The 25,854-nt window shown below is 42.4% G+C and overlaps 4 protein-coding genes and 2 long non-coding RNA genes across 12 annotated transcripts in view; 3 read left to right on the forward strand and 3 right to left on the reverse strand.

The window, feature by feature from the left end:
- Positions 1-2,595, forward strand: part of LOC310768446 (C-signal-like) — an 11,468-nt gene extending 8,873 nt beyond the window's left edge. Inside the window, exons 5-6 of the mRNA XM_083626559.1 lie at positions 1,617-1,727; positions 2,326-2,595. Of these exons, the coding sequence (XP_083482685.1) occupies positions 1,617-1,727; positions 2,326-2,448 (234 nt within the window). The 3' untranslated portion in view covers positions 2,449-2,595. The remainder of the gene's footprint in view (positions 1-1,616; positions 1,728-2,325) is intronic.
- Positions 1-5,020, reverse strand: part of LOC310768458 — a 21,465-nt gene extending 16,445 nt beyond the window's left edge. For 3 of the 5 annotated variants that reach the window (XR_014551324.1, XR_014551325.1, XR_014551326.1), the window contains exons 1-3: positions 4,895-5,020; positions 3,148-3,325; positions 2,309-2,716 (exon numbers count right to left, since the gene is read on the reverse strand). This is a non-coding gene — a long non-coding RNA (uncharacterized lncRNA). Of the gene's footprint in view, positions 1-1,521; positions 1,693-2,308; positions 2,717-3,147; positions 3,326-4,894 lie in introns of those variants that run through there. The other 2 variants (XR_014551327.1, XR_014551328.1) reach the window with 2 other exon arrangements.
- Positions 3,241-9,341, forward strand: LOC310768462. The gene is made up of 3 exons (XR_014551334.1): positions 3,241-3,333; positions 4,886-7,300; positions 8,619-9,341. It is a non-coding gene; the product is annotated as an uncharacterized lncRNA (long non-coding RNA).
- On the reverse strand, positions 8,171-14,485 carry LOC310768448 (C-signal-like). Its single transcript, XM_083626562.1, has 6 exons — positions 14,066-14,485; positions 13,038-13,089; positions 11,864-12,051; positions 11,342-11,500; positions 9,915-10,025; positions 8,171-8,440 (listed from the first exon to the last, which is right to left on the reverse strand). Exons 1-6 carry the CDS (start codon positions 14,210-14,212, stop codon positions 8,321-8,323), a joined length of 777 nt encoding a protein of 258 aa, XP_083482688.1. The 5' UTR covers positions 14,213-14,485; the 3' UTR covers positions 8,171-8,320.
- Positions 14,486-16,759: 2,274 nt separating this feature from the next.
- On the reverse strand, positions 16,760-24,812 carry LOC310768449 (C-signal-like). Of its 3 annotated transcripts, XM_083626565.1 has the most exons (7): positions 24,542-24,682; positions 24,234-24,367; positions 22,549-22,600; positions 20,710-20,900; positions 20,167-20,325; positions 18,643-18,753; positions 16,760-17,018 (listed from the first exon to the last, which is right to left on the reverse strand). In XM_083626565.1, the coding sequence occupies exons 2-7, from the start codon at positions 24,285-24,287 to the stop codon at positions 16,908-16,910; spliced, it is 678 nt and encodes a 225-aa protein (XP_083482691.1). In that variant the 5' UTR covers positions 24,288-24,367; positions 24,542-24,682; the 3' UTR covers positions 16,760-16,907. The 3 variants fall into 3 exon arrangements, with proteins under 3 accessions (XP_083482691.1, XP_083482689.1, XP_083482690.1); XM_083626563.1 differs by lacking the exon at positions 24,234-24,367 and having other exon boundaries at positions 24,542-24,812; XM_083626564.1 differs by lacking the exon at positions 24,542-24,682 and having other exon boundaries at positions 24,234-24,527.
- The window catches only part of LOC310768439 (C-signal-like), a 35,367-nt gene continuing 30,436 nt past the window's right edge, over positions 20,924-25,854 (forward strand). The window contains exon 1 of the mRNA XM_083626544.1: positions 20,924-22,425. Coding sequence (XP_083482670.1) covers positions 22,320-22,425 — 106 coding nt within the window. The 5' untranslated portion in view covers positions 20,924-22,319. The remainder of the gene's footprint in view (positions 22,426-25,854) is intronic.

Here is a 25,854-nt window from a genome sequence, read left to right on the forward strand (position 1 = left end):
CTTCCCACTTCCCAAAACAATGCATGAACCAAAACACAGCCACCCTCCAAAATTCATACTTCTCCACATTTTGCAATGCAGGTCTCCAGCCAAGTAATATGCACAAAAATGCATATATTCATGAATTACATAAACGTACATTATATTAGGGGATATTGCTGTGCAAAAAGGTGTATATTAGGCAAAACTGCATACAAACATGTATATATCATTGTTGTAAGTAAAATACTATTTAGGGCAACCTACAATTTTACACAAACACACAAAAGGAGTACTTCTCACTGCATTTCCCTCAATGGTTCCCAATTTTACATAAATAAATTTGAATAAGGTTTCCAGTGCAGGGCATAACTTTGTCAAACAACTAGTATAGCCTCTGTACATATACAAAGTTCATGATTCAGCAAATCTATTATGCCTATTAAAGTGTTGCATCTCTTGGCTTAATTACCATTTGAATAAAGCCATGATTGGCTTTTCTTACCGGGGACTCAAGGAAGGTAAGGGGTCAATTAAAAAAAAATCAGATTTCCCAAGGGCAGAAACTCAAAGGTTTTCACCAAAAGCCAGTACAGTGGTACCTTGGGTTACATACGCTTCAGGTTACATACACTTCAGGTTACACACTCCACTAACCCAGAAATAGTAGCTCGGGTTAAGAACTTTGCTTCAGGATAAGAACAGAAATCGTGCTCTGGCGGCGCGGCAGCAGCAGGAGGCCCCATTAGCTAAAGTGGGGCTTCAGGTTAAGAACAGTTTCAGGTTAAGTACGGACCTCCAGAACGAATTAAGTACTTAACCTGAGGTACCACTGTACTGTAATACAAAGTTGGCCAAATTAAATTTCTACTAAAGCCTCAGTGCTCATGGATCTTGTTTCCTGTATTAAACAGATATATCTGTACCCCAGGCAAAGAAAATTGGGAGCTACATGCCTCCTTTATCTACAGGAGATTGGGGTACAGATATCTATTCAAAAAATGTGAGTTATCATTATTTTGTGTGCCCCCGCCCCAGTCATTAGCAGAACAATCACCTGCTCTCACATGTATGATTGAAATGGCCAGACAGTCAGAATTCATAAATTTCAAATATATTTCTAGTCATTTCAGCTATGAGCAGACTAAATTTTCTGCCCCCCCCCCCTGTACAGGAAATTGGCCTAGGCCCATCCATTTAAATCAGGGATGTCCAACAGGTCAATCAGGATTGACCGGTTGATCCCTGGGAAGTTCCAGGCGATCACGGCTCCTTTTCCTTTTTCTGGGTAGCCTGGCCATTCCTTTGAGATGGTAAATACTTAGTTCCTGAATCTCTTACACATACTCATATCAGCTTAACAGATACTTGCCAGACTGTAAGCACCTACAGTCCAAAGTCAATTGGAAAGCTTTCCTCATTTCCTTCCTCCTCGGCAGAGAAATATTTGAGGTCAATTTGGGAGAATCAAAATGGCTTCAGGATTGTTCTCCTGTACTATTTCAGACACGTGGTTTATATACTTATGTATGTGTTTGCCTTGTACATTTATGAACATTTATTTTATATATATAAGACCTTAGAATTCCTATAACATCATTCACCACCTTCCTGCTCCTGGCATATTTCTCTCCTAGGCTGCTCTGAACATGCTCACACGGTGCCAGTCCCTGGGATTTGCTGAAGACGAGATCCTGTGTGTTGCGCTGCATCCTGGGTGGTTACAGACAGACATGGGAAATTTTGAAGTAAGTGGTTCATGGTGCCCTGCACTTCCCAGAGGTCATCAAATGCACTGAAACACTGGCCCACGTCCAACTGAGGCTCAGAGTGGATAATACCATATATACTTGAGTATAAGCCAACCCAAATATAAGCCGAGGCACCTAATTTCAGCACAAAAAACTGGGAAAACTTATTGACTCGAGTATAAGCTGGTTCACCACACCACAAACCTGTGGTGGCGGCAGCGGCAGCGGCAGAGGAAGAACAAGCAGCCCAAAAGTTTGTACTTACTTGTACTGTTCAGTTCCTGCCCTATACCCTAGGATCACACATGTTCTAAACTCTGTGCCTGGCAAACACCAGCCCAGTGGCAGATATCCGTTGCTTCCAAAATGCCCAGAGTTTGAATGTTGGAGCATTTGTCAAGAGAATGCTTCTCTGGTTGCCCTTGATACGTGAACTTGGTGCAAGTGCAAACTGCCCTGTGATCCTTGGATGAAGGGAGGTATAGAAATGAACAAATAATAAAATAAATAATAGTGTGTTGCTTTCACCCATTTGTCATCATTACATATTTGCACAGTGCAAGAGATATATCGCTTACCTGTTCTCCTTTTCCAGGGTATACTAGCCCCAGTGAAAGTGGATGAGGGTGTGAAAGAGATCCTAAACACCCTTGCGTGTCTCTCAGAGAAAAACACTGGCACTTTTGTAAACATCAATGGGGAAACCCTTCCCTGGTGAAAGCACAATGTTATTGTCCTCACTGCAATGGGAAACCAGCACCACGGGCAATCAAATACCTGAATAGATGAACTTCAATTTCAATAAATGCAACAAGTTCTGCTGAAAATATTAAAACTTCCTTCTAGCTGCTCTGTGTGGCAGAGATTCCTTCTGGTTGCTTTATATGACCTAGCCTGTCTGTTAGTTGTTTTTGTCTTGTGTCACTATTGTGCCTTCTCACAAACACAGTCTCAGAGTGATACACAATGTAAGGGTCTTCTCAATCCTGAAAAAAATGCAAAAGGGAAAAACTTGTTCTCAAAAGTGCTAGCTAAGCAGATTTCTTACAGGTCAATGTGTGTTGGAACACTGGTTCCTTTTTCTGGGGAGATCTACATATAATTAAAAATATAAGTTTAATGCTGATCTATGAACAAAATTACACACAACACTAATTAGAATAGTGAAACGTAACTAATCTGAGTTGCCAACTGAAATTAGACAAATGCCACCATGTTGATATTTAGGCAGCTATTGATTTTTTTGTTTTTAAAGAAGGCTTTTAAAGACCTAGTCATTTCATGGAATAACAACTGTATAATCATAGAAATAGTTTGAATGTGTTCAGTTACTGAGTTTGTAATCTTTCATATTTTATATTTGATTTTATTCTACACTGCACCTGCAAGTAAATTAAATACAATTAGTTATATTTACTTTATTTGTTTGCTTGCTTCTTGATCCTAGCTTCTGGTTTGCCCTGTGTTCTTCTGACTTCCTCTTTGGCCCTGGCTACTGGCTCATCTGGTAGCTCTTGGTACCTGGTTCTCCTCACACTGCTACCTACAGCAAAGTGCAGTACTCTTTCTCCAGTTGGTATCAGTGCTGGTCACACCTGCAGGGGTCAAATGAAAAGGTGGGCAACCCTCTCATGTTGTTTGCTCTTCATTTTATTTATTTATTTCTAACATTTATTCACTGCTTGATTATTTAAAAAACCTCAAAGCGGTTTGCAAACAGGTAAAATAATACAATCAAGGCTTCACTTGACCAGATTATCTTCCATTTTAAAAAATCCTGTGTAGAAAATGCAATTTGTCTGCATGGGAAGAACTGATTCATCTGCTGCCACAACCGAAAAGAAAAGTAGCCCCTCGGTCTCAGTTTAGGAATTTGTGCATCTTAATTTTTTATATTGCAGGGTTTATCAAACTCCCTGCCACCAAAACTTAAGAGTTCCTCAATGTGACCCTTTTCTACTGCTACCATTTCCTTAGAATGCCTTTGAAGCTGCCTCCAACCATGATAAAATACAATTACCGTAGGTATGAAATGGACACCAACATCGGATGAACTAAATTATGTTTACTAAAGGGATAGATGACAGGACACTGATATTTATAAAGGCATTTTAAATGAACACAATTGCAATTTCTAAGCAGTTAAGATACCGTTACTGACACTAGCCTCTAAGTGGCTTTTATCTCAGTCCAATTTCCCAAAGTCTCCACTCCAGCCAAATCCACACGTCACAACCCAGTCCAGCTGCTGGGACAGGGCTGGATTTAAGTTTGATGAGGCCCTAAAAGCTGCTGAAGGTAATGGGGCCCTTTATATGTCCAGCTGTCCTTTGTCAACAACAAATTGCCGCTGTTTTTTGCGTTGAATATATGCTATATGGTAATTTATGGACCTACACAACACAAAACACTGTTGCTGTATGTAGGTTTTATTTTATTTTATCTTATATTTTGGAAATGTACATACAGGTTTTTTTCCTTTCAATATTTTTTTTGGGGGGGGGGCAAGAGAATGGGGCCCTAAGCTATAGCTTGTTTAGCTTATACATAAATCCGGCACTGTGCTGGGGACAACCTGCCTGTGGCCCCAAAGTTCCTCTGGCTGTAGTTCTGGCTGCTGATTTAAAAAACCTGATTGCACAGCCTTCTTCAGCTAAGACCTTTACACAGAGCAGCCACTTGGCCTACTACAGCCACCAGCTCCCTTCTTCTGAATGTCACCAGCAAAGAATAGCTACCAAGCTGGGTAAGAATAGCTTCATCTCCTGACCGGCAGAATTCGAGACCAGGGAGAAGAAAGGATGGAAGAAGACTGGAGGAAATTTAAGATTTATTTACAAAAATATTGTAACTTGGCTGAGTGCTGAATCGGATGCCAGTGCAGACAATTGTCTACCATTAAATTAGATTTAAGGCTGAATTATATGTCAAACCAAATTAAGATTATTAATTAAGATGAGTTAAATGATAATTTGTTTGAAATTAATTTAATAATGATGTAAGTGTATGCGGGAGGTGTGGGGGAGTCCCATGTAACAATTGAGAGATGTTAAATGGACAATGATAAGTGCTTATCTAATATATGCTTTATTTGAAAACTTTAATAAATATATTATAAAAAAAAAAAAAAAAAAAGAATAGCTTCATCTCCAGAGCTCAGCTACCTGCTCTCCCCTCAGTTGCTTCTGGTGTTTGCTCAAATCTCCCTCATCAACTGACTTTCCCAACAGTTAACTGCCGTTTCTTCACTGACTCGCATCTCCAGCCAATCAGAGCCTCTTGCTTCCCAGATCAATCAAAATGGTGTTACTTCATCCATACCCCCTTCTATAAATATTAAAGCCATCAACACTCTTTCCTTTCACAGCCTGTCACCAAGCTGATAGCATTAACCAGGCCCACAACTTAGTAGCAACACAAGGCCTAAAACTTGGACAGTTCTATTCTGACATCAACAGGGGTCCTTCGCAAAGCACAATAGCCAGCCGGGCAGACCTATACGCACAATATTTTTCCAGAGTCTGAGGGAAGGGTTACAGCTAGGCTTCCTCTCTGACAGCCCAGGTTTTCTGTGTAGGGGAATGCATACCCTCCAACATTTCTCTGATGAAAATAGGGACACCCCATTTCATAATGATAATTTTACTATTTTTACCCCACACATCTTACTGGGTTGCCCCAGCCACTCTGGGCAGCTTCCAACATATATAAAACATAATAAAACATTAAAAAAAAATTCCTATACTGTATAGAATTGCCTTCAGACGGCTCGAGGGTTGGATAACTACACCCTCTAATCTTTCTCCAATGAAAACAGGGACATCCTAAGGAAACGGGGCAACCGTGATTAAATCAGAAACCAGGATGGCTTCTCTAAATCGGGGACATCTTTGGAAAATATGGACACTTGGAAAGTCTGGAAATGTTTGGGGAGTTCTCATGCACAGTTGAAGTGATGCAGTCTGGACAGGCTGACTTTGGAAGCAGGCCCATGAAGAGGGGTGGGAGGCAGCTAGGTATGCTTGGCCCAAGCCTTGGAGGGCTAATTTGGATGGGGCAGCCCGCTAGGGCCTGCTGGACTTACACTGTCATGTCAAGAATGGGCCCCTCAAACGACCAGGGACTTAATGGGTGAAACGACCATGGGCGAAATGCCTGTCCATACGCACTGCGAGTCTTTGATAGTAAAATCTGGACCTGTGTTACTGCATACTAGCATCAGACTAGGGCTTCAGACAAGCTCTGCACAGACCTGCTTGTAGGGATGCCAAACTGGCTTCCAACTTCCAGCATAACCTCACTGTGCTTGGCTGCCTTCAGATGCAGTGGAAGATGCTGTCCCATCCCCAGTGCTGAAGTAAGATTCAGTTGCCAGCACAGTCATCTTCTGTATTTGGAATGGAAAGGAGGGGAGCCATTTACTTTTTCAGCGCCAGCAGTAAAATGTCTAAGACCAGGCATGGCTACTTAAGACCATCATCCCTGGGGCTCCTTAAGACCTGTGTGTCTCAAGGGAAGACAGAGGTGGAGAAGTCCAGGCCACAAAGCTGGTACTGGCAGCTCCTGAAGGAGACCTGAGAATATTTTGTACTGTTCATTTGTGTTAATATTTTTAAATTGTGGTTTTGAAGAAAGGCAGTATGAAAATGCATTATAAAAAGAAAAGAATGAAAGGAGCTGGAAGAGGTCAGTGGGTGAAGGGCAGTTTTTGCTTCCCTCCATCCCCACTGTCATTTGCACATCAGATGTAGGCACTAGAGCCAAAGGTTTCTCACCCCTGGGCCAGAGCACGTTTGTCAAATGCTAACCAAGTCCCTCAGAGACTTGGCATTGGCTGCATTGGCAGGATACTGGTGTGTGCAACCAATGCAGTAGGATTTAATTCCCCCCACTTGTGAGCTGATGATTGGGGGGTGTTAAATGCTGCTGCATTAAGCAGGATTCGATGAAAACCCCTTTCTGATCAAAAGGTGATTGATGGGTGGCCAGCCACCTGTGAAATTCAGCCTGTCACACCAATCCTGATAAGGATCTGACTCATGGAGCTAGATAGGTTCCTCACCTCTGCTTTAAAATGTTTTAAAATAAAATGTTTTAAAATAAGTATGCGTGTCAAGGAGCCCTGACCTGATCAATGCAGTGTGTAAAATGGCCCTGAGTCACACACGCACACACACACACACACACACACACACACCCCGCCCAAGAGCAAGACAACCCAAAGCTAGGTAATAATGGCAAACACAGTACTGTAGTTCATTAAGGGCTTATTTACACCTACCTTTTACCCCGCTCTTTCCAGGCAGAAGTCTGTGGTTCAATGCTCCATATCTGCGCATTTGTTTGGGGTTTGGGGTTGTTGCTTTTTGCCCTGACCTTTCCCTACAAAAATCTGCTCTTTAGTGCTCAGTTAAAGCAAACATCAATTTGGGTTTTCCACAGATTCCTGTTTTCTCCGACTGAGCTTTAAAGAGTGGGCTTTTGTGAGGAAAGCTCTGGAGAAGAAGAAAAAAGGGCAATTGGACACACAGCTTTATACTGCAGACTGTGCTGGAAAAAGCGGAGGAAAGGTAAGTGTGGCTAAGCTCTAACAGTTTTGACTATTTTGACCAAAGTTGTTTGGGCTTGTGTTATTTTATATGGGACCCACAATTACTGGGCTTTGAGAGGACACCCCTTCAGCTCAGTGCCCAGTGCATGCCCACCACTCACACTGCCCTAAATCTGCCCCTGACCCCACCCAGGCAAGCCTGTCTCAGCAGACAGCTACATGTGGGATTTGCTGAGGATCTACAAGTAAAGTCCAATGTTTATACACCTGAATATCCTGACTGTGTCTCAATTTCATTTTTCTTTGATTTTTAAGTTGGGCTTTTTTCATTATTCCAAACCTGCCCTGCTCTCTCAGTTGAAATTTGGGCACAGGCAGATAGAAGAGATATTATTATTATTATTATTATTATTATTATTATTATTATTATTATTATTCCTTATTTTTCAGTGTTACATTTACACACATCCCAACCTTTCACCAAGGGGCTCAAGGTGGCATTTGTGGGTCTCCTTTTCCCTAGGTTATTCGCACAACAACCCTGTAGGGTGGGTTAAGCTGAGAAAAACAGTTTTGACTAAAATATACATTTTTGTATGTTACCTTCACTAATATATGCACTGTTATGTGCATATGTATGTAGATGTATATGCATTTTTGTAAACTGATTTGAAGAACAGCATCACAAAATACATATAAGTGCAAATGTTGAAGGATGGCTGTGTTTCCATTCTCACGTTGTTTCATAAGGTTTTAGATAGATTTGGCTTTAAATGTGAAATGAATTTAATTTCTGCATCATCCCTACTATGTAAATAAGCAGGCTGTTAGATTGAGTGGGGTGGTCATCTCAGGCAGTTGATTTGGGGTGTCATGAAAGGGCAGCAGATTGTTAGTTATGTAATTTATTTTTATTGCTTTTGTTCTTGCAGGCAGGGGGAGAGGTCAGATTTTCTGTTTCTGGTGCCAAAAATAACTTGACTCAGTTCAGGGCCTGTGCACCTGGCTGCTCCATTTCAGGCAGCAAAATATCTTGGGCTCACCAAGGAAGGGTGTTTCCCTCCCAGTTCACAAAAGTGCCATTGTCTTTCTCAGAGAGACGGGAAAGGGTCTTCAGGATTGCTCGCACACTCTCATCCAATGTCAGTGGGGCTTGTCCCTGGGGGAAAAAGAACAGACTAGAGTGACACAAGGACTTGTGAGTATATTTTTTAAAAAGAGTGACAAACAGCACGGGTATCATCATCACAAAGTCTGACACCAAAGTCTCCTAGGGGACAGGTAGAATTCTTGTTCCATTTTCTTTGTCCCACTAGCAACTGATTTTCTTTCCCCAGGGAGCCAAATTCATGGGAGATATGTCTATGATTGGAAGTGAGAGCTGGACCATAAAGAAGGCTGATTGCTGAAGAATTGATGCTTTTGAATTCTGGTGCTGGAGGAGACTCTTGAGAGTCCCATGGACTGCAAGAAGATCAAACCTATCCATTCTGAAGGAAATCAGCCCTGAGTGCTAACTGGAAGGACAGATCCTGAAGCTGAGGCTCCAATACTTTGGCCACCTCATGAGAAGAGAAGACTCCCTGGAAAAGACCCTGATGCTGGGAAAGATTGAGGGCACAAGGAGAAGGGGATGACAGAGGACCAGATGGTTGGACAGTGTTCTCGAGGCTACCAGCATGAGTTTGACCAAGCTGCGGGAGGCGGTGGAGGACAGGGGTGCCTGGCGTACTCTGGTCCATGGGGTCACGAAGAGTTGGACACAACTAAACAACTAAACAACAACAACAACATGTCTATGATTAGGCATGTGACAATGTCCAGAGGCAATTTAACTTGAATGCCAGTTGCTTGCAGGGAGGGGAGCAGAAAGTGAAGGCTATTGCCCCTCATGTCTTCCCTGCTGATTTTCTGGAGGCATCTATAAAACAGAATGTAGTGTAACATAGTTATTCAGTGGCAAAGGATGTTTTGATAGCTACTAGTTTTTATGGGCAAGGCTTATCTATCTAGCAATAGCTATCGGCCACAACAACTAAGAGGATAAACTCCTTGCCCAGGGAGCAGTGGCGTAGCATGGGGGGTGCAGGGGGGGCGGGCCACACCGGGCGCAACATCTGGGGTTAGGGCAAATCCATGGGTTAGGGGGCACAAATCCACGGGTTAGGGGGCGCAAATCCACGGGTTAGGGGGCGCAAATTACTTGCCTTGCCCCGGGTGCTGACAACCCACGCTACGCCACTGCCAGGGAGCAACATCTGCAGATAATGGTAGAGCACTGCAATCCTTAAGTTACCTGGAGTATCTTTCTACGATGATTGGGTATCCAGCCAGAATTCAGCAGAGACCTGGAGTTTGAATTTAAGCACACCTAATAACATATTGGATTGTAGCCAGTGTGTGTGACTCTATTTCCTTCCTGGAGTAGAACATTGGTCCAATGGCTTTCCTCAACTTTTTTTTTTAAAAAATATTCTTTTGAAGCACCAAAGGGAGGGGGGTTATTTCCATTCATGTCTTCCTTGCTGATTTTGAAACTAATTATACACCTTGATTCTTACTTCAATGTAAGGCCAAATGAGTTAAATACAGTAAATATGCATAGAGTTCAGATTCCTCCACAAATCACTTACCACTGAACTTCCCATATCTGTCTGCACAAACCCAGGATGCAACGCAATGCACAAGATTTCATCTTTGTCAAATCCCAGGGACTGGCACCGTGTAAGCATGTTCAGAGCAGCCTAGGAAAGAGACATATCAGAAGCAAGGGGCTGAAAGATGCAGCTAAGGATTGGTAAGAATTTTGCCCCCATTCTCCATTTTAATGTGAACCTATCTGATTTCCTGAACCAATATTTAAACTGAAATGCAGCAATCCTTTGACATTTGTGATTCTCTGAATTTTGTGATGCAGTTGTCCAATTAAAGCATGAGTACCATAAAGCATATATTAGGGAGAATGCATACAATAATGCTTTTGGTGGTGAAAATAATGTATAAAAGTGTGTTATATTAGGTGGGATTGCTTGGGAAGTCGTACACAAAAATGCATATTAAAAATCACAAACTGATGGGAAAATGGGGAAAACTGAAAAAAGATGAAAGAATGAGAAAAGCCGACATTGAAAGATCCGTCCATTCCTAGAATGCAACCCAGTGCCACAGGATGGTTTGAGTTTAAAAAGGAGGCTTCTATATTACTGAGATATGTTTTAATGCTCTCACTATTAGCAGGTTATTTTTATTTTTTGTTTAAATCTTAACATTGATATTATATTTTCTAATTTTGTTGTTTTGATTTGAAACTATATTGCTTTCTATGAATGAATGAATGAATGAATGAATGAAATAAGCTTTGCAGTAGAGATTCTATGCTGTAATTTCTATTGGCAGAAATCAGTAATAAGTTGGCTCATTCTTTCTGACTGAATTCCAAGTGAGTTCCTGTTTTGTTTTGCGTTTGGTTTTGTTTTGAATGCCATTTACAACCATGGATGGCTTCTAATAGCGTGGGTCTTGGTTCGCTGTTCTTATTGATAATGCTGCAGGAACCTAGGGAAGCCTTTTTGCTGCCATCTTCTGGCTAATGTATTTTAATGCACTTTCTTTTTTACATTTCTGTGGAGCAAGGAATGGACACCTGCTAATAGTTTGACTCTTTGGGTTAATTGTGAGTGAAGCCAAATACATTCATTGGCACCTCTAGACAATGAGGGGATGTGGGAAGATTTTCATGTTGAAAGTACCATTGTGGGGTTGTCTGTTTCTTCCTGTTCCTGCCATTGTTGATTAATTTAAATAAATCATTTTGTTTGATCACATCTCAGGTGCTCACGTGAGCGGGGGCAGTTGTCAGACATCTATTCTAGGGTCCCAGGTCCTCCGTAGTGGGGGCTGAATCCCTCCTATGGCCAGATATTTACTTACCAAGATAGGCAAGGGTCAGGGAGGCATATTTTGGACTGCATTATTTTAAGACTATTGTCAACACCGTCAGGTGAAATTAACAGAAAAATCAATTTCTAGCTTCTAACTTGCAGTACTTCTGTGTCCACACCTTGCTGCAACGGTAATTGACCGCGTGTGCCAAATGCCACATGTAGACAGTTGTGATGGAGCCACCTTCACTGGACATGTTGACAATGGCAGCTTTGCTGCAGCTCATCCCATTCTGGGGGCTTTCCTGAGATGCCTTCCTCAGCAAGGGCAGGAATGCCTGGAGAAGGAGAGAAAAGAATTACACACAGTTGCATCCTTCATGTAGAGGACTGGGCATCTTGACACCAGTTCAAAGTTCAGTGTATGAGTGAAACCGTGAGCCCAGCAGTTACTTGCTGGTGGTATACCAGAGTTCTCTCATGGTTTGTCCAGAAGGGAGCTGCAACACCTGGTTCAACAAGTACAACCTTCCCCTATGATCTCCACAAGCCCCGAAGGATGCACTTTAAATGTAAGTTTCTCATGAAGCTGTTAAAGTTCGGTATCCTTTCTCTATGAAAACAGTACAGTTTCGAAACATTAGGGGCTCTGCATCATGGCCAGAAGGTTCTGTGAAGAAGGTACAATAGGATGGCCTTACCTGGCTCATCATCATGGGGCCAATCACATTGGTTTTGTACACCTCAGACATGTTCTCTGGTGTCTCTGTCTCAAGAGAGCTTAGCTTTAAAATCCCAGCATTGTTAATCAGAAGATTCAGCCCAGCTCCTTTCAGCCGCTTGGTGACTTTAGTTGCTGCAGCCTTGATACTGGATGGGTCACAAGTATCTACAGCAGCAAAGAATAAATCCCATTTTTTAGGTAAGACCGTTCTCTTCTTGTCACAGATCAACAGAAGCCTTTTTGTGTTGATAATATTTAGAAGGAAGGATCTTCTCTATAATACTTATGCACATCTCATGTTTGGTTCTTGAGAATTAAACAAAGTCCATCTATAACTTTTCCTATAGTTATTGTCTCCTCATTGGCTGGAGTCCTGTAGATGTTTTGGTATGATATCCGTCAGTGATTTGCATATTATTATTATTCTCCACCCATCTGGTTGGGTTTCCTCAGCCACTCTGGGCGGCTTACAGCAGATATTGAAACATAATAAAACATTAAACATTAAAAACTTCCTGATACAGGGCTACCTTCAGATGTCTTCTAAAAGTTATGTAATTCTTTATCTCCTTGACATCTGAAGGGAGTGTGTTCCATAGGGAGGGTGCCACTACTGAGAAGGCCCTCTGCCTGGTTCCGTGTAACTTCGCTTCTCACAATGAGGGAACCAGCAGAAGACCCTTGGAGAAGGACCTCAGAAACTATTTTCAAATCTATCACTAATTAATCTAACTTGTATCTAAGTTAATTTATTTGGATGTACGCTCCATTGAACTCAGTGAAACTTACTTATGCGTAATTTATCACTTACACTACCCCAAATGACCTGCAATGTTCTTTGCCTGTACCAATGCATGAATTTAGACCACAAAACTGTGATTTACAAAAACTGTGTTCTTCTGTTGATCTTGTTCAGCTGTTAAAGCTTGATGAGTGGTTCTGTAATATGACAGAGGACTTGGATTTATTTGTTATATTCTTTTTCTTTTATAATTCAATAAAACCTTAAACATATCTAACTAAACAACAAAAATAGGGAATGCACTTTTTATTTGCTAAAAAAGCAATATTTTAAAATGACCTTGAATATCAACTGTTATCCAAATCACTGTGGGAAAAGTGAATTTGAGGAGGGGGTGGCAAACACATACCTAGTGGGATGATTTCCACTCCCTGGTGCTTGGCAGCCAAATTCTTCAAGTCCTGAAAGATACAGGGAGTACAGACTTAGGATGGAACAGCAAGTCCTGAAGTCTGAACTATTTGAAATGGGATAGGAATGGAAAAGATCAAGTCCCATCTGGTTTTGGTTTTCAGCATGGAGAGCATTTGCAAAAGTGCCCTGCAGAAAGTATGTCAGCTTAAACTTGTGCTTTATAAAGAGATCTACTCTGAGTGGCAAGTCCTTGGGTGGGTTTAAGGTCACACAAACTATATGGAAGATGGAGCAATCTTGTTTTCTTCTGCTCCAGAGGGTAGGACCCAAACCAATGGATTCAAGTTACAAGAAATGAGATTCCAACTAAACATCACGAACACCTTTCTGATGGTGAGAGCTGTTCTACAGTGGAATGGACTCCTTCAGAAGGTGGTGGATTTTTCATTTGTGGTTTTTAAGCAGAGGTTGGATAGCTATCTGTCAGCATGTTTTAGTTGAGATTCCTGCATTGGAGGGGGTTGAACTAGAGGACCCTCATGGTTGCTTCCAGATGCACAATTCTATGATTTATACAAGAAAATGCTGAGGGGAAACTTCTTTAAACCTCGCACCCACCCATTCATAATTTAATAAGATGAAATATTGCAGTTCTAAGCAATTTGACAGAGACAATGAAGTTAATGTGTTTGACTATTTAGTGATATTCATCATATGGTATGTATTTTGGAATGTTTAATGTGAGTTATTTTTGTAATTTCCAACACCCATTGAGACGATTCTGTTAAATGCTCTTCAAATCACTGGGTGAAAGGAATCAACCATTTTCCTTCCAACTCCTCTCTTAATTCTGCAAAGAAAAGGGGTGTGTGTGTAAAAAGGGGTTACTAATCTGTGCTTAAGGTACCATCCTCACTCTAAGAATGGAAAATATAAAAAGCCTTGCCCTTGGCGCTATCTTCTGGACATCATGGGGAATCCCCTTGTTTCTATGCTCATCCCAATGCACAGCCTGGGGCTCACCTGGGCAAGTGGTCCATCTGGATTCCGGCAGGTGGCAAAGATCTGTTCTGGACAGTTGTTTTTCCGCACCAGTTGCCTAACCAGCTCCAAGCCAATGCCCCGATTGGACCCAGTCACCAGGACTCTGCGTGCATTCAGCGCAGCCATCTCTCTTCCCAGCCTGCGCTGAACAGAGTAATCCCTTTGTCAGCCCAACCGCAGCACCAAATGTAGCTCTCAACTTATCTAGCAAGGGTTACATAAGCTGCTTGTTCTTCTGTCAGCTCGTGTTCTGCATTTGGCAACAGCCCAGTAACTTGCCAAGTTCCCACCTGGCAGACTGGTTTTTATTGAGTCTCACTGTAATAGAAGGAAACAGGATAAATGGGGGAGGGAAGTTGGCAGACTGAATTTAGAAGTTCTCATCTTCCTGTGTCTGACTAAGAAAGCTCGGTGGCACCCAAGGATGGATATTTTAAGCACTCAAGTCCTCCCCCAAAAGGTTACATAAAGTGCTTGCCCCCTGACTCTGCTCAGATCCTGTGTCTGACAAACTGGCAACAGACCAGATACAAAAATACAAGAGTGCAGTCAGACATGCACTCTGGACTTTAAGAAGACTGATTTCAAAAAGCTTAAGTGAGATCCCATGGTCAGAAATACTCAGAGAGGAGGGAGTCCCAGATGGATGGGTGAAATATTGCTGACAATATCAATAAGAAAGAAAAGTGGGAGGCATCTAAAGAAACCAGTGTGGCTGCATACAGAATTTGCAGATAAGCTAAGATTTAAGAAGGGCATGTATAAGAAATGGAAGAAAGAGGAAATCACGAAGAAGGAGTATACACGAGTAGCCAACAGTTGCAGGGCCAAAGCTCATAATGATCCCAGGCTTGCAAGATAGGTTGAAATTAATTTTTTAAAAGAGGTTTCTTCAGCTATGTTTGAAGCAAGAAGAAGAACAAGCAAGTAGTAGGTCCTCTGCATGGAGAAGATGGAGAAATGTTTTGGATGACAGAGAGAAGGCAGAACTGCTCAACACCTACTTTGCCTCTGTCTTCACTCAAAAGAAAAGCAGTGCCTAACCTGCTGATAACAGAATTAACAACGCAAGGAAGGATCTGCAACCCAACAGATGAAAAGAAGTGGCTCCTCTTGTTGTGCCCAGCTAACCTCCAGGTTCCTGGAGTTCTCTTTAACCACCACATCCAAGGTGCTTTAAAATGTACAGTATGAAACAGGATATTGAATAATTATGATGGAAATGGAAATGGGAGTGGAAATTGGCCAATATTTGCTTATTTGTCTCATGTCTGGAAAGGAAATCATTTCCACAAATATGATCTGTATCCACTGCAGTTTTCACTCCACAAACAATACACAGTGGATGACACTTTTTCTCCATTTGCATTGCGTTTCCTTTGCATTGAAATAAATGGTAATGAGGACATACTTCCCTAAAATTCCACCGCAGCCAACTGTGAGATGAATATTGTAGTTTTTGTGCAAACTTGGGCAGTGTGTATGGAGGTCCTGGGCTGCCCAGATGACAAGATCCCCTCTCAGCCTCGCTGATGGTGGTCCAAAGGAAGTCAGAGCAATAGATTTAACACCTGCTTGGCTGCAGGACTTTCTGGAAAAAGACATACAGTGGTACCTCGGGTTAAGAACTTAATTCATTCTGGAGGTCCGTTCTTAACCTGAAACTGTTCTTAACCTGAGGTACCACTTTAGCTAATGGGGCCTCCCGCTGCTGCTGCGCCACCACGCGATTTCTGTTCTCATCCCGAAGCAAAGTTCTTAATCCAAGGTACTATTTCTGGGTTAGCGGTGTCTGTAACCTAAAGTGTCTGTAACCTGAAGCATCTGTAACCCAAGGTGCCATCCAAACACTTTAGGGACTCCCCACTGAATTTGTGTAGAATTTACTCTTATTACAGCTGGACATCTCTGGCGGGAATGTAGACGACTGGTACAAAGTGTGTGGGATATCATTCTATTGGAAAAACTAATGAATAGATTATTATTGTTAATAGATCAGAAACAAAAGGATAACTTCACAACAATTCTGCATGATGATGATAATAATAATTTATTATTTATAGGCTGCCCATGCAAGCATTCCAGATAATAAACAATCCCCAACAACAACTTGATATAACTACAAAAGCAAAAGATATTGAGCATCCAGGTCTCCTTTTCCCAGGTTCTCTCGTTCCTATCACATTCATAATCATATTCATACTCATTTTTATATTCACATTTATAAAATATAGCTAACTTTCATATACTAATACAGGAAGCATTTAATTTAGTAATAATCATCCCTGATCTAGATTCAGTGGAATCTCTAAGTTTTAATTATTCTAACAAATATATATGAAATGTTAATATATATATAAGAAATGTTATACATTATATTATGTTAATATATATATATATTTCATATATATATAATAAATGTATGATTTTCAACTCACAGATCCTTTACCTTGCTCCCCTTTTCCACCCTTTGTTTTTCTATTATCTGTTATTAGATTGAGAATGTATTGGTGCCATGCATTGTTGAATTGTTGTGTTGCTATATTGTTACAAACCAAATAAAACATTATTTAAAAAATAAAATAACAATCAATGGGGGTCTTTCACATGCAGCAAAATGCATTGTCCCACTTCTGACTGTATCAAATGAGGTGTCTTTCATAGTTCCGTAATTTATTATTGTTGCATTTTTACTGTTGGGGGAGACAGAGAGGAGCTTGTGGTGTTTCTGCCTCTGGTGTCAAAATAATGTGATCCGCTTTGGGGCTATGCACCCTGAGGCACTTTGCTACTCCACATCAGGCAGCTAAATATCTTGGGTTCACCAAGGAAGTACATCCCCCTGCCAATTCACAAAAGTCCCAGTGTCTTTCTCCGAGAGATGGGAAAGGGTCTTCAGGATGCTTTGCACACACTCATTCACTGTGAGAAACTGGAAAGAAAGAACAGTGACACAGGGACTTGTGAGTAAAAGAAAAGAAAAGAAAAAAGAGTGTCAAAAAACATAAGTAACATCAACTGAGAGTACAGGGGACAACATTCACGCACCGTCCATCAAACACAAAAAGAGAAGCATTCTGGACGACTGCTCTCTATATCTGTGGATAAGGGTGATCCAATAAGACATTAATGACCCGTTGTGGTGCAATGGTGAGAGTGTCAGGCTAGGACCTGGGAGATCAGGGTTCAAATCCCCACTTGGCCATGAAGATCACTGGACCACTCATTGCGTCTCAACCTAACCTATGTCACAGGTTATTGTGGGGATTAAATGAGGAGAGAAAGAACCACACGTACCACCTTGAGCTCCACAAGCATTTCACAATAACACCAAAGGCTTCTAGAAGTCAACTAGAAATTTTCTTTTCCCTTCCCTTCCTTACTATTTTACTCAAAAGTCAGCTCCCATAGTGTTCACTTGAGCATACTCCTAAGTAGATCTGTCATACCTTGCCTTGTCTTCTTCCCCTCCTCTTAATGCACTTCTAATATCCCCACTCCAGCTAATCAGGCTGCAATCACGAACCCCATTTACCTAGGAGTAAGCCCCATTGAATGCAATGGGAACTTAGTTCTGAGCAAGACCGGCTAGACTTTCTTCTGTCAATAACTACCTTGAAAAACAAATGCTAAATCAAATGGCCTTTTGTACTTTCTGTACTTTGAAACCAAAGCCCAACCTTTCAGCTTGGTAATATTGTTCCTTTGCAGATGTCTTCCCAACAGTTATTCATTCATTCATCACACACTTTTGAACACACCTCCCCATCACTTTCCAAACCACAAACATTCAGATTCTTTTTTTTTAAGTGATTATGTTTCACAAGCACAATAGAACCCTTTAATTTGCTTTAGTTAATCAGAACCAAGAGTTCTGGGATGTGCCTGAATCCTTCCCACAAAATGATGATAGTCAGGAAACACTGTATGTTTTTAATACTTGTCAGTTGCTATCAGCCACAATAGCCCTTGTCCAGACAATTAGCTCTGGAAATAAATAGTAGGGAATTGGCACTACCTTCACAGGGTGGATTTAAACACAGGAATACAACACTGTAAATGAGTCAGAAATTAGATCGTTTTTACCAAAAGAAAAAAATTCCAATGAGAGTTAAACAATTCTCACTCTCTGGCACCATCTGATGTTGCATGTTTAAAACACATTCAAATCACATTATTGTGATGAATGTAGCTGAGTCCATAGACTGATTCTTGACTTATCGGGGGCATCTTTCTGGTCAGAGTTATGGATCTAGCCACAATTCAGCAGAGAGTTGAATTTTTAAATGGCTTAAGCATTCCTAACACAATGCTGGATTGTAGCCCACCAGTGTGTGTGACTATTTTCTTGCTGGATTGGATCATCAGATCAAAGGCTTTCTTATTTTTAATTTTTTTCTAATATTACTAGAGAATGTCTTTTAAAACTCTTTTGAAACACAAACAAGTTAATAAACTCATTATCCATCCTGACCCTTATTTCAATGTAGGCCAAACAAGTTAGATAATTGCAATGTTCTTTGTATGGTGATCTGATTCTGACACAAATAACTTACCCCTCCACCTGTCATGTCTGTCTCCACAAACCCAGGATGCAGTGCAATGCACAGGATTTTGTCATTAGCATATCCCAGGGACTGGCACCGCGTCAGCATATTCAGAGCAGCCTAAGAGTGAGACATACCAGAAGCATGTAGCTGAATGATACAGCTAAGGATGGGGGATAATTTTCCCCCTTTTGTATTTTAATTTGAACCAATATTATTTCCATTTCCCAAACCAATATTCAACTGAAATGCTGCACTTCTGTAGATTTTGCAATGTAGTCCTTCACGAAAGATACAGATGGTTTCTGTGGCTAGTTGTACCGCTTTCCATCTACAGTGGGTTTACCAGCTATGACCTTCCCTAGATTAGGGAACTTGTCCTGCCAGGCTTAGCTAGGTCAGTCCTTGGGAGGAAGGGTTATCAAGCTCTTTGTTCTCCCACTTTCCCCCATTCCACCATGAGTACTCCACTAGTCAGGAGGTCTAAGCTGGATGCTCCAAGCTCAGACAGTGTGGCTTAAGCAAGCCACCTTTGTGTTTCTATACAAATAATTTAGAAACTATCACCACTTAGGAACCTAATTCTCACTTCCTGTGTGTTATTACTGCTGTATGAATCTGACCTTTGAAGAGGTTATAAGTAAACCATTTTTAACTTACCAAATGTTTGGTCTTTTCTATGCTAAAGGAAGTGGGGAACTTTGGAAGCCACTTAGAAGGGGGTATTTTAAAGGTCTAACAAGCTATATTTCCCTGCTTTACGTTACTGCGTGTTTTGTTATTTTAAATCCATGCTGGGGTTCTTTCTCTCATCAAAGAGTACTTGCCCCAAACCTGGATCTAGCGATCCAGGGAATTCTCTTTTTATGATTATACCTTAACTTATTTGTCTTTTAAGCAAAATACTAACAATATCATAAAAAAACACAGAAATATCCAGAAGCATCAAAATAGTCACTCTGTCAGTCACCCCGCTAAGATAGTCAGCCAGGAAAGCCAATGCAGTGTTCCAAAATGGGCCAAAAATGGGCCAGATAATAATGTTCATTCCTGAGTCTTTGCGGTTGTCTAGCCTCTTGGTTCTTGAGAAACTTCCCCTCCCCCCAAAAAAATGCCAACTGGAGACTGGCCCATAGTCATGAAGGTCAGGAGATATGTAAATACTTATATAAAAATGTATAATTACCTGGCCAGCACCTTCAAAGCAAAAGAAACATGCCCCTTGGATAACTGACCACTAAACCAGTGTTCTTTAAATTGGATGCACAGATTTTATTGGACCACAACTCCTATAATCCTCCGCCTGCTTATTCAATTGTCAGAGACAAAGATGTATCTAGGGGAGCATGACCAGTTCAGTTGCACCGAGTGCAGAACGTTAGGCGCCGCAGTGACATCCAATAGAAGGCAAGAGGTGGTGGGGCCTGCTGGATATTAGTGTTGCACAGGGCACTATAAGCCCAACAGCACCTGAAGTCCCAAGGTTGAAGAACACTGCACAAAACTGACTTCTTGTCTGTGATGTGTTGATACCTTGCTGCAACGGTAATTGACAACTTGTCCATTCTCCCACAGGAAGAGATTTGTGATGGAGCCAGCTTCACTAGAGATGTTGACAATGGCAGCTTTGCTGCAGCTCATCCCATTCTGGGGGCTTTCCAGAGATGCCTTCCTCAGCAAGGGCAGGAATGCCTGGAGAAGAAGAGAAAAGAATTGCACACAGCAGCACATGCTGTAGAGAAGACTGGCCATAGTGCCAGATTTAGGGTAGTGCAGGCAGTTCCCTCCACACAGGGCACTGAGCCAAGGGGGCACATAACAGCTACAACTCCTACTTCAACAGGTTCAATCTTCCCCCATCACCTCCATTACCACGAAGGTTGCACTGTTAAATATTATTCTCTCATGCAGCTATTACAAGCTTAGTTCTTTATCCTTTCTCCATGAAAAAGGCCCAGCTGCCGATCACCCCATCACCAGGAAGCAGTGACATCAGGCCACCTACTTCTCCAACATTAAGGGATCTGCAACAGGACAAGAAATCTCTGTGAAGGAGGAACAACCAGGTAGCCTTACCTGGCTCACCATCATGGGCCCAATCACATTGGTCTTGTACACTTCAGACATGTCTTCCGGTGTCTCAGCTTCCATAACTAAGTTTATCCTTGCAATTCCAGCATTGTTTATCAGAAGGGTCAGCCCAACCCCTTTAAGCCGTTCAGTGACTCTGGTTGCAGCATCCTTGATGCTAGAGGGCTCAGAAGTGTCTTCAGCAGCAAAGAGAAGAATTTCATAAGTCCAACTTTTTCTCTCACTACAAATCAACACATTATAAGCCTTTTTCTTATGATAATATTTAGAAGGAAGAATTGGAATTTGATATGCATCAAATATTGTTCCATTTCCACCCCCTGAGATTTAATTTCCAGAAACTGGAAGACAATAGATACAGGTAACTCACATTTTATGCAGGGGTTACATTCCAGGGATGATGTGTATACACAAAACCACATATACACCCTTGGAGCTGCCTCTGCACAAGCAACCTTACATTGGGGCCAGGACACTAAACAGTATAACCTCTACCCAGAAGGCAAGTCTGAGAGCTTAAAAGCTCTTTCCATGCTGGGAAAACCCTGCACAAAAAGAGATTTTAAGCTCTCTGCCTTCTGTGCATTTAGTTTGTGTGATTTCAACCAGCTGGCCTTCAATCACATAAAGGTGAAATTGCGCATGTTAAGCACACATAAGTTGCAAGTTACTTGTCTTAAATATAAGAAGCCCATGTTGGAAAAGATTTAAGAACTACATGCACTTTCAAAGATAATGAACATAATAAACCACAGCTGGGCACCCTTGACCTTTAGTGACAATAGAGAGCCTAGGATAGGCAAAGTCAGCCTGGAAGGTTCTTCATTGAGAAGGCTGCCAGCTGCAATTCAGTAATGGATGGAGAACAATAGGCCAAGAGAAGCTCTTTGTGTGAGAGAGTTTTGGTTGATACTGGAAGCTGGAGACAGAGGCTTGCCTTGCTCTGCGCTGGACCCAAAGATGTGCCTTGACAATCTTCCTGGAAACCTAATGGGGAGGCCATATCTGTGGAGTGTTAACACTGTGAGCCCATCCATCCTATGCTCAAGTTGTATATATGTGTGATAAAATAAAACCATATATCCCAAAGGCACCGCAGTTTTAGTTGACCTTCATTCCAAGAAAAGCAAATCCCAGGAAAGCATTGGAACACCTGGAGTCTCTCACTGCTCAGAGACTGGGGTGCATGAAATAGCATGTTTATTCACATATTTTTTCTTCAGTAGCTGTAGCTGCCTAAAGGCAATGCACAGCTACCCAATAGCAACAATCCCACGAAGGATTAAGGTGCAGTCTTCTGGCAGAGGCCTAGAACTCTTTGAACTAGTATAAAAACAATTTTTTTGTCAATATTGCAACACCTACAAGTTACTCATAATATCAGAGGTGGAGTCATCGCCAGGAGTACAAAGGTGCCTAGATAAGGAATAGTGTGTCATATAATTGAAAGTTATAATGCAAATAGAAAGGCTCAATGATGTTGAGTTTTGCTCTCTATTTAGAGCTGAACTGGATTGTGCTCGGACTGTTTGGGGGTTCTGCCTACAGTCCATGAGGAGAATGGCCCTTTCTCACATCATGCAGTTCATCATTTGATGTGGCAGAAAGGAAATGAAAGAGTTAAAGAAAAAGAGATGAATCCTAGGTGTGAGGATTCCTCTCAGCAACTGTTGACAATGGAGTTGACTTTTATATATTTAAGTTGTTTTTCAGAACATATCCTGCAGGAAAGTAGTCTTGCGAAATGACCTTGAATCTCAGCTCCTGTCTCTGGCAATGTGGGAAGAGCGGGGCAAGACAATTTGGTGGGGGGCAAACACATACCCAGTGGGATAATCTCCACTCCCTGATGCTTGGCAGCCAAATCCTTCAAGACCTGGAAGATGCACAGACCATAGATTTAGGATGCAACATCAAGCCCTAGAGGTGGGATTATTTACAATTGGAGACAAGAAAGTAGATGATTTGGGCTGTGTACACACTAACCCATTCGTAACACAAAAATGTAGTTTTTCCTTAATCTGGAATACCAGTAATTCGTTCTCATTCTTAACAAACAGTTTTCAGTCTAGATTAAGGTTACCAGATGTCCCTGTTTCCCGGGGATAGTCCCCGGATTTACAAATCAGTCTTCTGACAAAATCCATTTATTTAATAGGAAGTTGAAAAGTGTCCCTGGATTCATTGAAAAAAATCTGGTAACCTTAGTCTAGATTGATTCTAGATCCTGCTGTCCACAAGGGTGGAGGTGGTTACAAGATATACTTTTGAAATACCTCTCCTTCATTAGGTAATCAAGAAGGAAGTGGTGATAAAGCCATGGCTGTGAACACTCTGTACCCTTGAAAGGCATTTGAAGCACCAAACAAAGAATTCTGGTCGCTGTTGTTTACCCTTCACAGAACCACAGTTCTCAGCTCCTTTACAAAATTCAGTGCCAAGATTTGGGGGGGGGGAGAACTTCAAGGTGCTTTAAAGGTATAGTGTATACACAGGCTTAGGCTGCAAACCCACATTTTATTAAAGAATCAAGGGAAACTGAGTACAGTGGTACCTCGGGTTAAGTACTTAATTTGTTCCGGAGGTCCATTCTTAACCTGAAACTGTTCTTAACCTGAAGCACCACTTTAGCTAATGGGGCCTCCTGCTGCCGCCGCGCCACCAGAGCACGATTTCTGTTCTCATCCTGAAGCAAAGTTCTTAACCCGAGGTGCTATTTCTGAGTTAGCAGAGTCTGTAACCTGAAGCGTATGTAACCTGAAGCGTATGTAACCCAAGGTACCACTGTACTTGTTTTTTCTATGTGTTCCACAAACAAAGATCTGCTGAATAATTTTTGTCCTGGTTTTGATTTTGATTGCATAAGTGTTGCTTGCCTCTCCCCACCCAATTAACTGCAACTCGTGATTTTAGCTTTTATTTTCAGATTAGTCACAGGTTGCAAGGATCGGTGGGTTACATAAGAGATTAAAGACTTGGCTAAGCACAAGCTATGAACCAACAAGGGACATGCCTTGTGCACCTTCCTTTTGAAGGACGGGATGGGCCAGCACTGGTGTCTCTGTCCTAGGCAACGGAAGCAGGGTGGGTGCTGGCTCAGTATCAGATTTACTTCCACCAGCCTTGCCTGAAGGGGGAGGCTTTTACATAATAGGGGAAAGTGACAGAGGTGGAGAAGCAAGGGGGGCATATCTGGAAGGGAGGTAAAGGGAGGCATTTCTGAGAGCTTGCCTGAGTCTCCTTCAGAGGGTGGATCTCCACCCCCTAACCCCAGGGGCTTTCCTTGGGATCAGACACCTCTTGGGGCTTGGAATCCGTAACCCACACCCCACTATAAGAAGACAGTCCCTACCTGCAAGCTAAATGATACATTACCTCTTTGACAAGTTGTAAGGCTCTTTTTCCACACTCTTCCAATCCAATTGCATACGAACGAACATTGCAATTGTAAGCACGTTGACACAGACAAAATCCTCACTGAAGCGACTATTTAGTAATGTTTAACTCAGGTTATTTGTTTCAAAATCTGAGCTGTTCTTGTAATAGCCAACCCCCAATAGCATAATCACTTCTTCCTTTAAATGTTCTTCAGATCAAGGGGTGAGAGATACCAAATCTCTTTCCTACTCATTCTTCCCTAATTCTGTAAAAGAAAGGGTTGTCAAAGCACTCAAGGGGGCCACTAAATTGTGTTTAAGCAGTCAGACCCTGGGAATGGGAAGTGCAACAAGCTTGCCTGGGGCACTTGCCTGAGGCACAAGTGTCTTGGCACCACCCTCATTTCTGTACTCGTCCCAGTGTACATCCTGTGGCTCACCTGGGCACGTGGTCCCTCTGGGTCCCGGCAGGTGGCAAAGATCCATTCTGGCCGGTTGCTTTTCCCAACCAGCTGCCTCACCAGCTCCAAGCCAATACCCCGATTGGACCCAGTCACCAGGACACTGCGTGCATTCAGCACAGCCATCTTTCTTCCCAGCCTGCGCTCAACTGGCAATGCTCTCTGTCGGCTCAGCTCCAGCGCTAACTCCAGCCCTCAGTTTCTCCAGCAAGGCTGGTATCAGTGTGTGCTCTATTTGGCAAGAATCCAGTGTTGTTCAAGTTACTTCATGCAGAGGAGAAAGGAAGAGAAGCTGGGGTTTGCCACTAGCAGGCAGGAACAGATTAACAAGTGTTGTTGCCTGGTGGGGAAGGGAAGCTGACAGGGCAGAAATAGCAGTCATTTATCGGTCCCTGCCTAAGAAAACACAGTGGCACCTAAGGATAGCCGATTCTGACACCCAGTTCCATACCCTCCAACTGCCCTGATTTTGCTGGGATCACCACAGAAACACTGCAGCCATTCATCATTTGGCTTTCCCTGATCGCCACTGCAAGAAGCCCTTCTCCACATCCTTTGCTGCTTTTTGCACTCCCACCCACCCACCCCGCCCAGTGATCCCGGAGTGTGCACTTGTGTTTGGCTGCCTGCGTGTTCCCCACACCTCCACCTCCTGGGCCCTGTCAGTGTTTTGCATGGGGGGAGGCATTGCCATGGATGCCAGGGGGGGTTGGTGGGAGTGGGCAAAGAGGGCTGGGAGTGGGTGCACAAGTCCTTGGTCCTTTAAAGTGGGAAGTGCCAGAGTCTCATCCGTAGAAGTGCCTCCCACCTTCTTCATCAGGGGTAGGCAAACATAGGCCTGGGAGCTGGATGCGGCTCAATTGCCTTCTCAATCCGGCCCGCGGACGGTCCAGGAATCGGCATGTTTTTACATGAGTAGAATGTGTCCTTTTATTTAAAATGCATCTCTGGGTTATTTGTGGGGCATAGGAATTCGTTCATTTCCCCCCAAAAATATAGTCCGGCCCACCACATGATCTGAGGGACGGTGGACCCCTGTTCTTCATCCCAGGTGTACAGAGACATCATCATCATCATCATCATCATCACTATTCACTGGCTCAGCTCAGCACCCTGTGCAGTCGAACTACCTGCACCATCCTAAATCTGGTGCTGGAGTGGGGGGGCGGGGGCGGAATGAAGTATTATTGATGTAGACTAGAATGTCCCTATTTTCACCTGAGGAATGTTGGGTGGTGTGCAATTCTTCCCTGAAGTGCTTTGCTGCTAAGTCCACTTAGCAGGACTGGCCC

The sequence above is a fragment of the Podarcis filfolensis genome, assembly GCF_964270895.1.
Source record: "Podarcis filfolensis genome assembly, chromosome: 8".
Lineage (NCBI taxonomy): Eukaryota > Metazoa > Chordata > Lepidosauria > Squamata > Lacertidae > Podarcis > Podarcis filfolensis.

Excerpts from the sequence above, each read along its gene's own strand:
- LOC310768449 (XM_083626563.1), bottom strand. The coding sequence starts at position 24,688 with ATGGCTGTGCTGAATGCACGCAGTGTCCTGGTGACTGGGTCCAATCGG. Across the intron at positions 20,901-22,548 it reads AGTGGAGATTATCCCACTGG|ACACTTCTGAGCCCTCTAGC; the intron begins GTATGTGTTTGC and ends TTGCTGCTGAAG. Across the intron at positions 18,754-20,166 it reads TCAATTACCGTTGCAGCAAG|GCTGCTCTGAATATGCTGAC; the intron begins GTATCAACACAT and ends TCTCACTCTTAG.
- LOC310768448 (XM_083626562.1), bottom strand. The coding sequence starts at position 14,212 with ATGGCTGCGCTGAATGCACGCAGAGTCCTGGTGACTGGGTCCAATCGG. Across the intron at positions 12,052-13,037 it reads AGTGGAAATCATCCCACTAG|ATACTTGTGACCCATCCAGT; the intron begins GTATGTGTTTGC and ends TTGCTGCTGTAG. Across the intron at positions 10,026-11,341 it reads TCAATTACCGTTGCAGCAAG|GCTGCTCTGAACATGCTTAC; the intron begins GTGTGGACACAG and ends TCTCTTTCCTAG.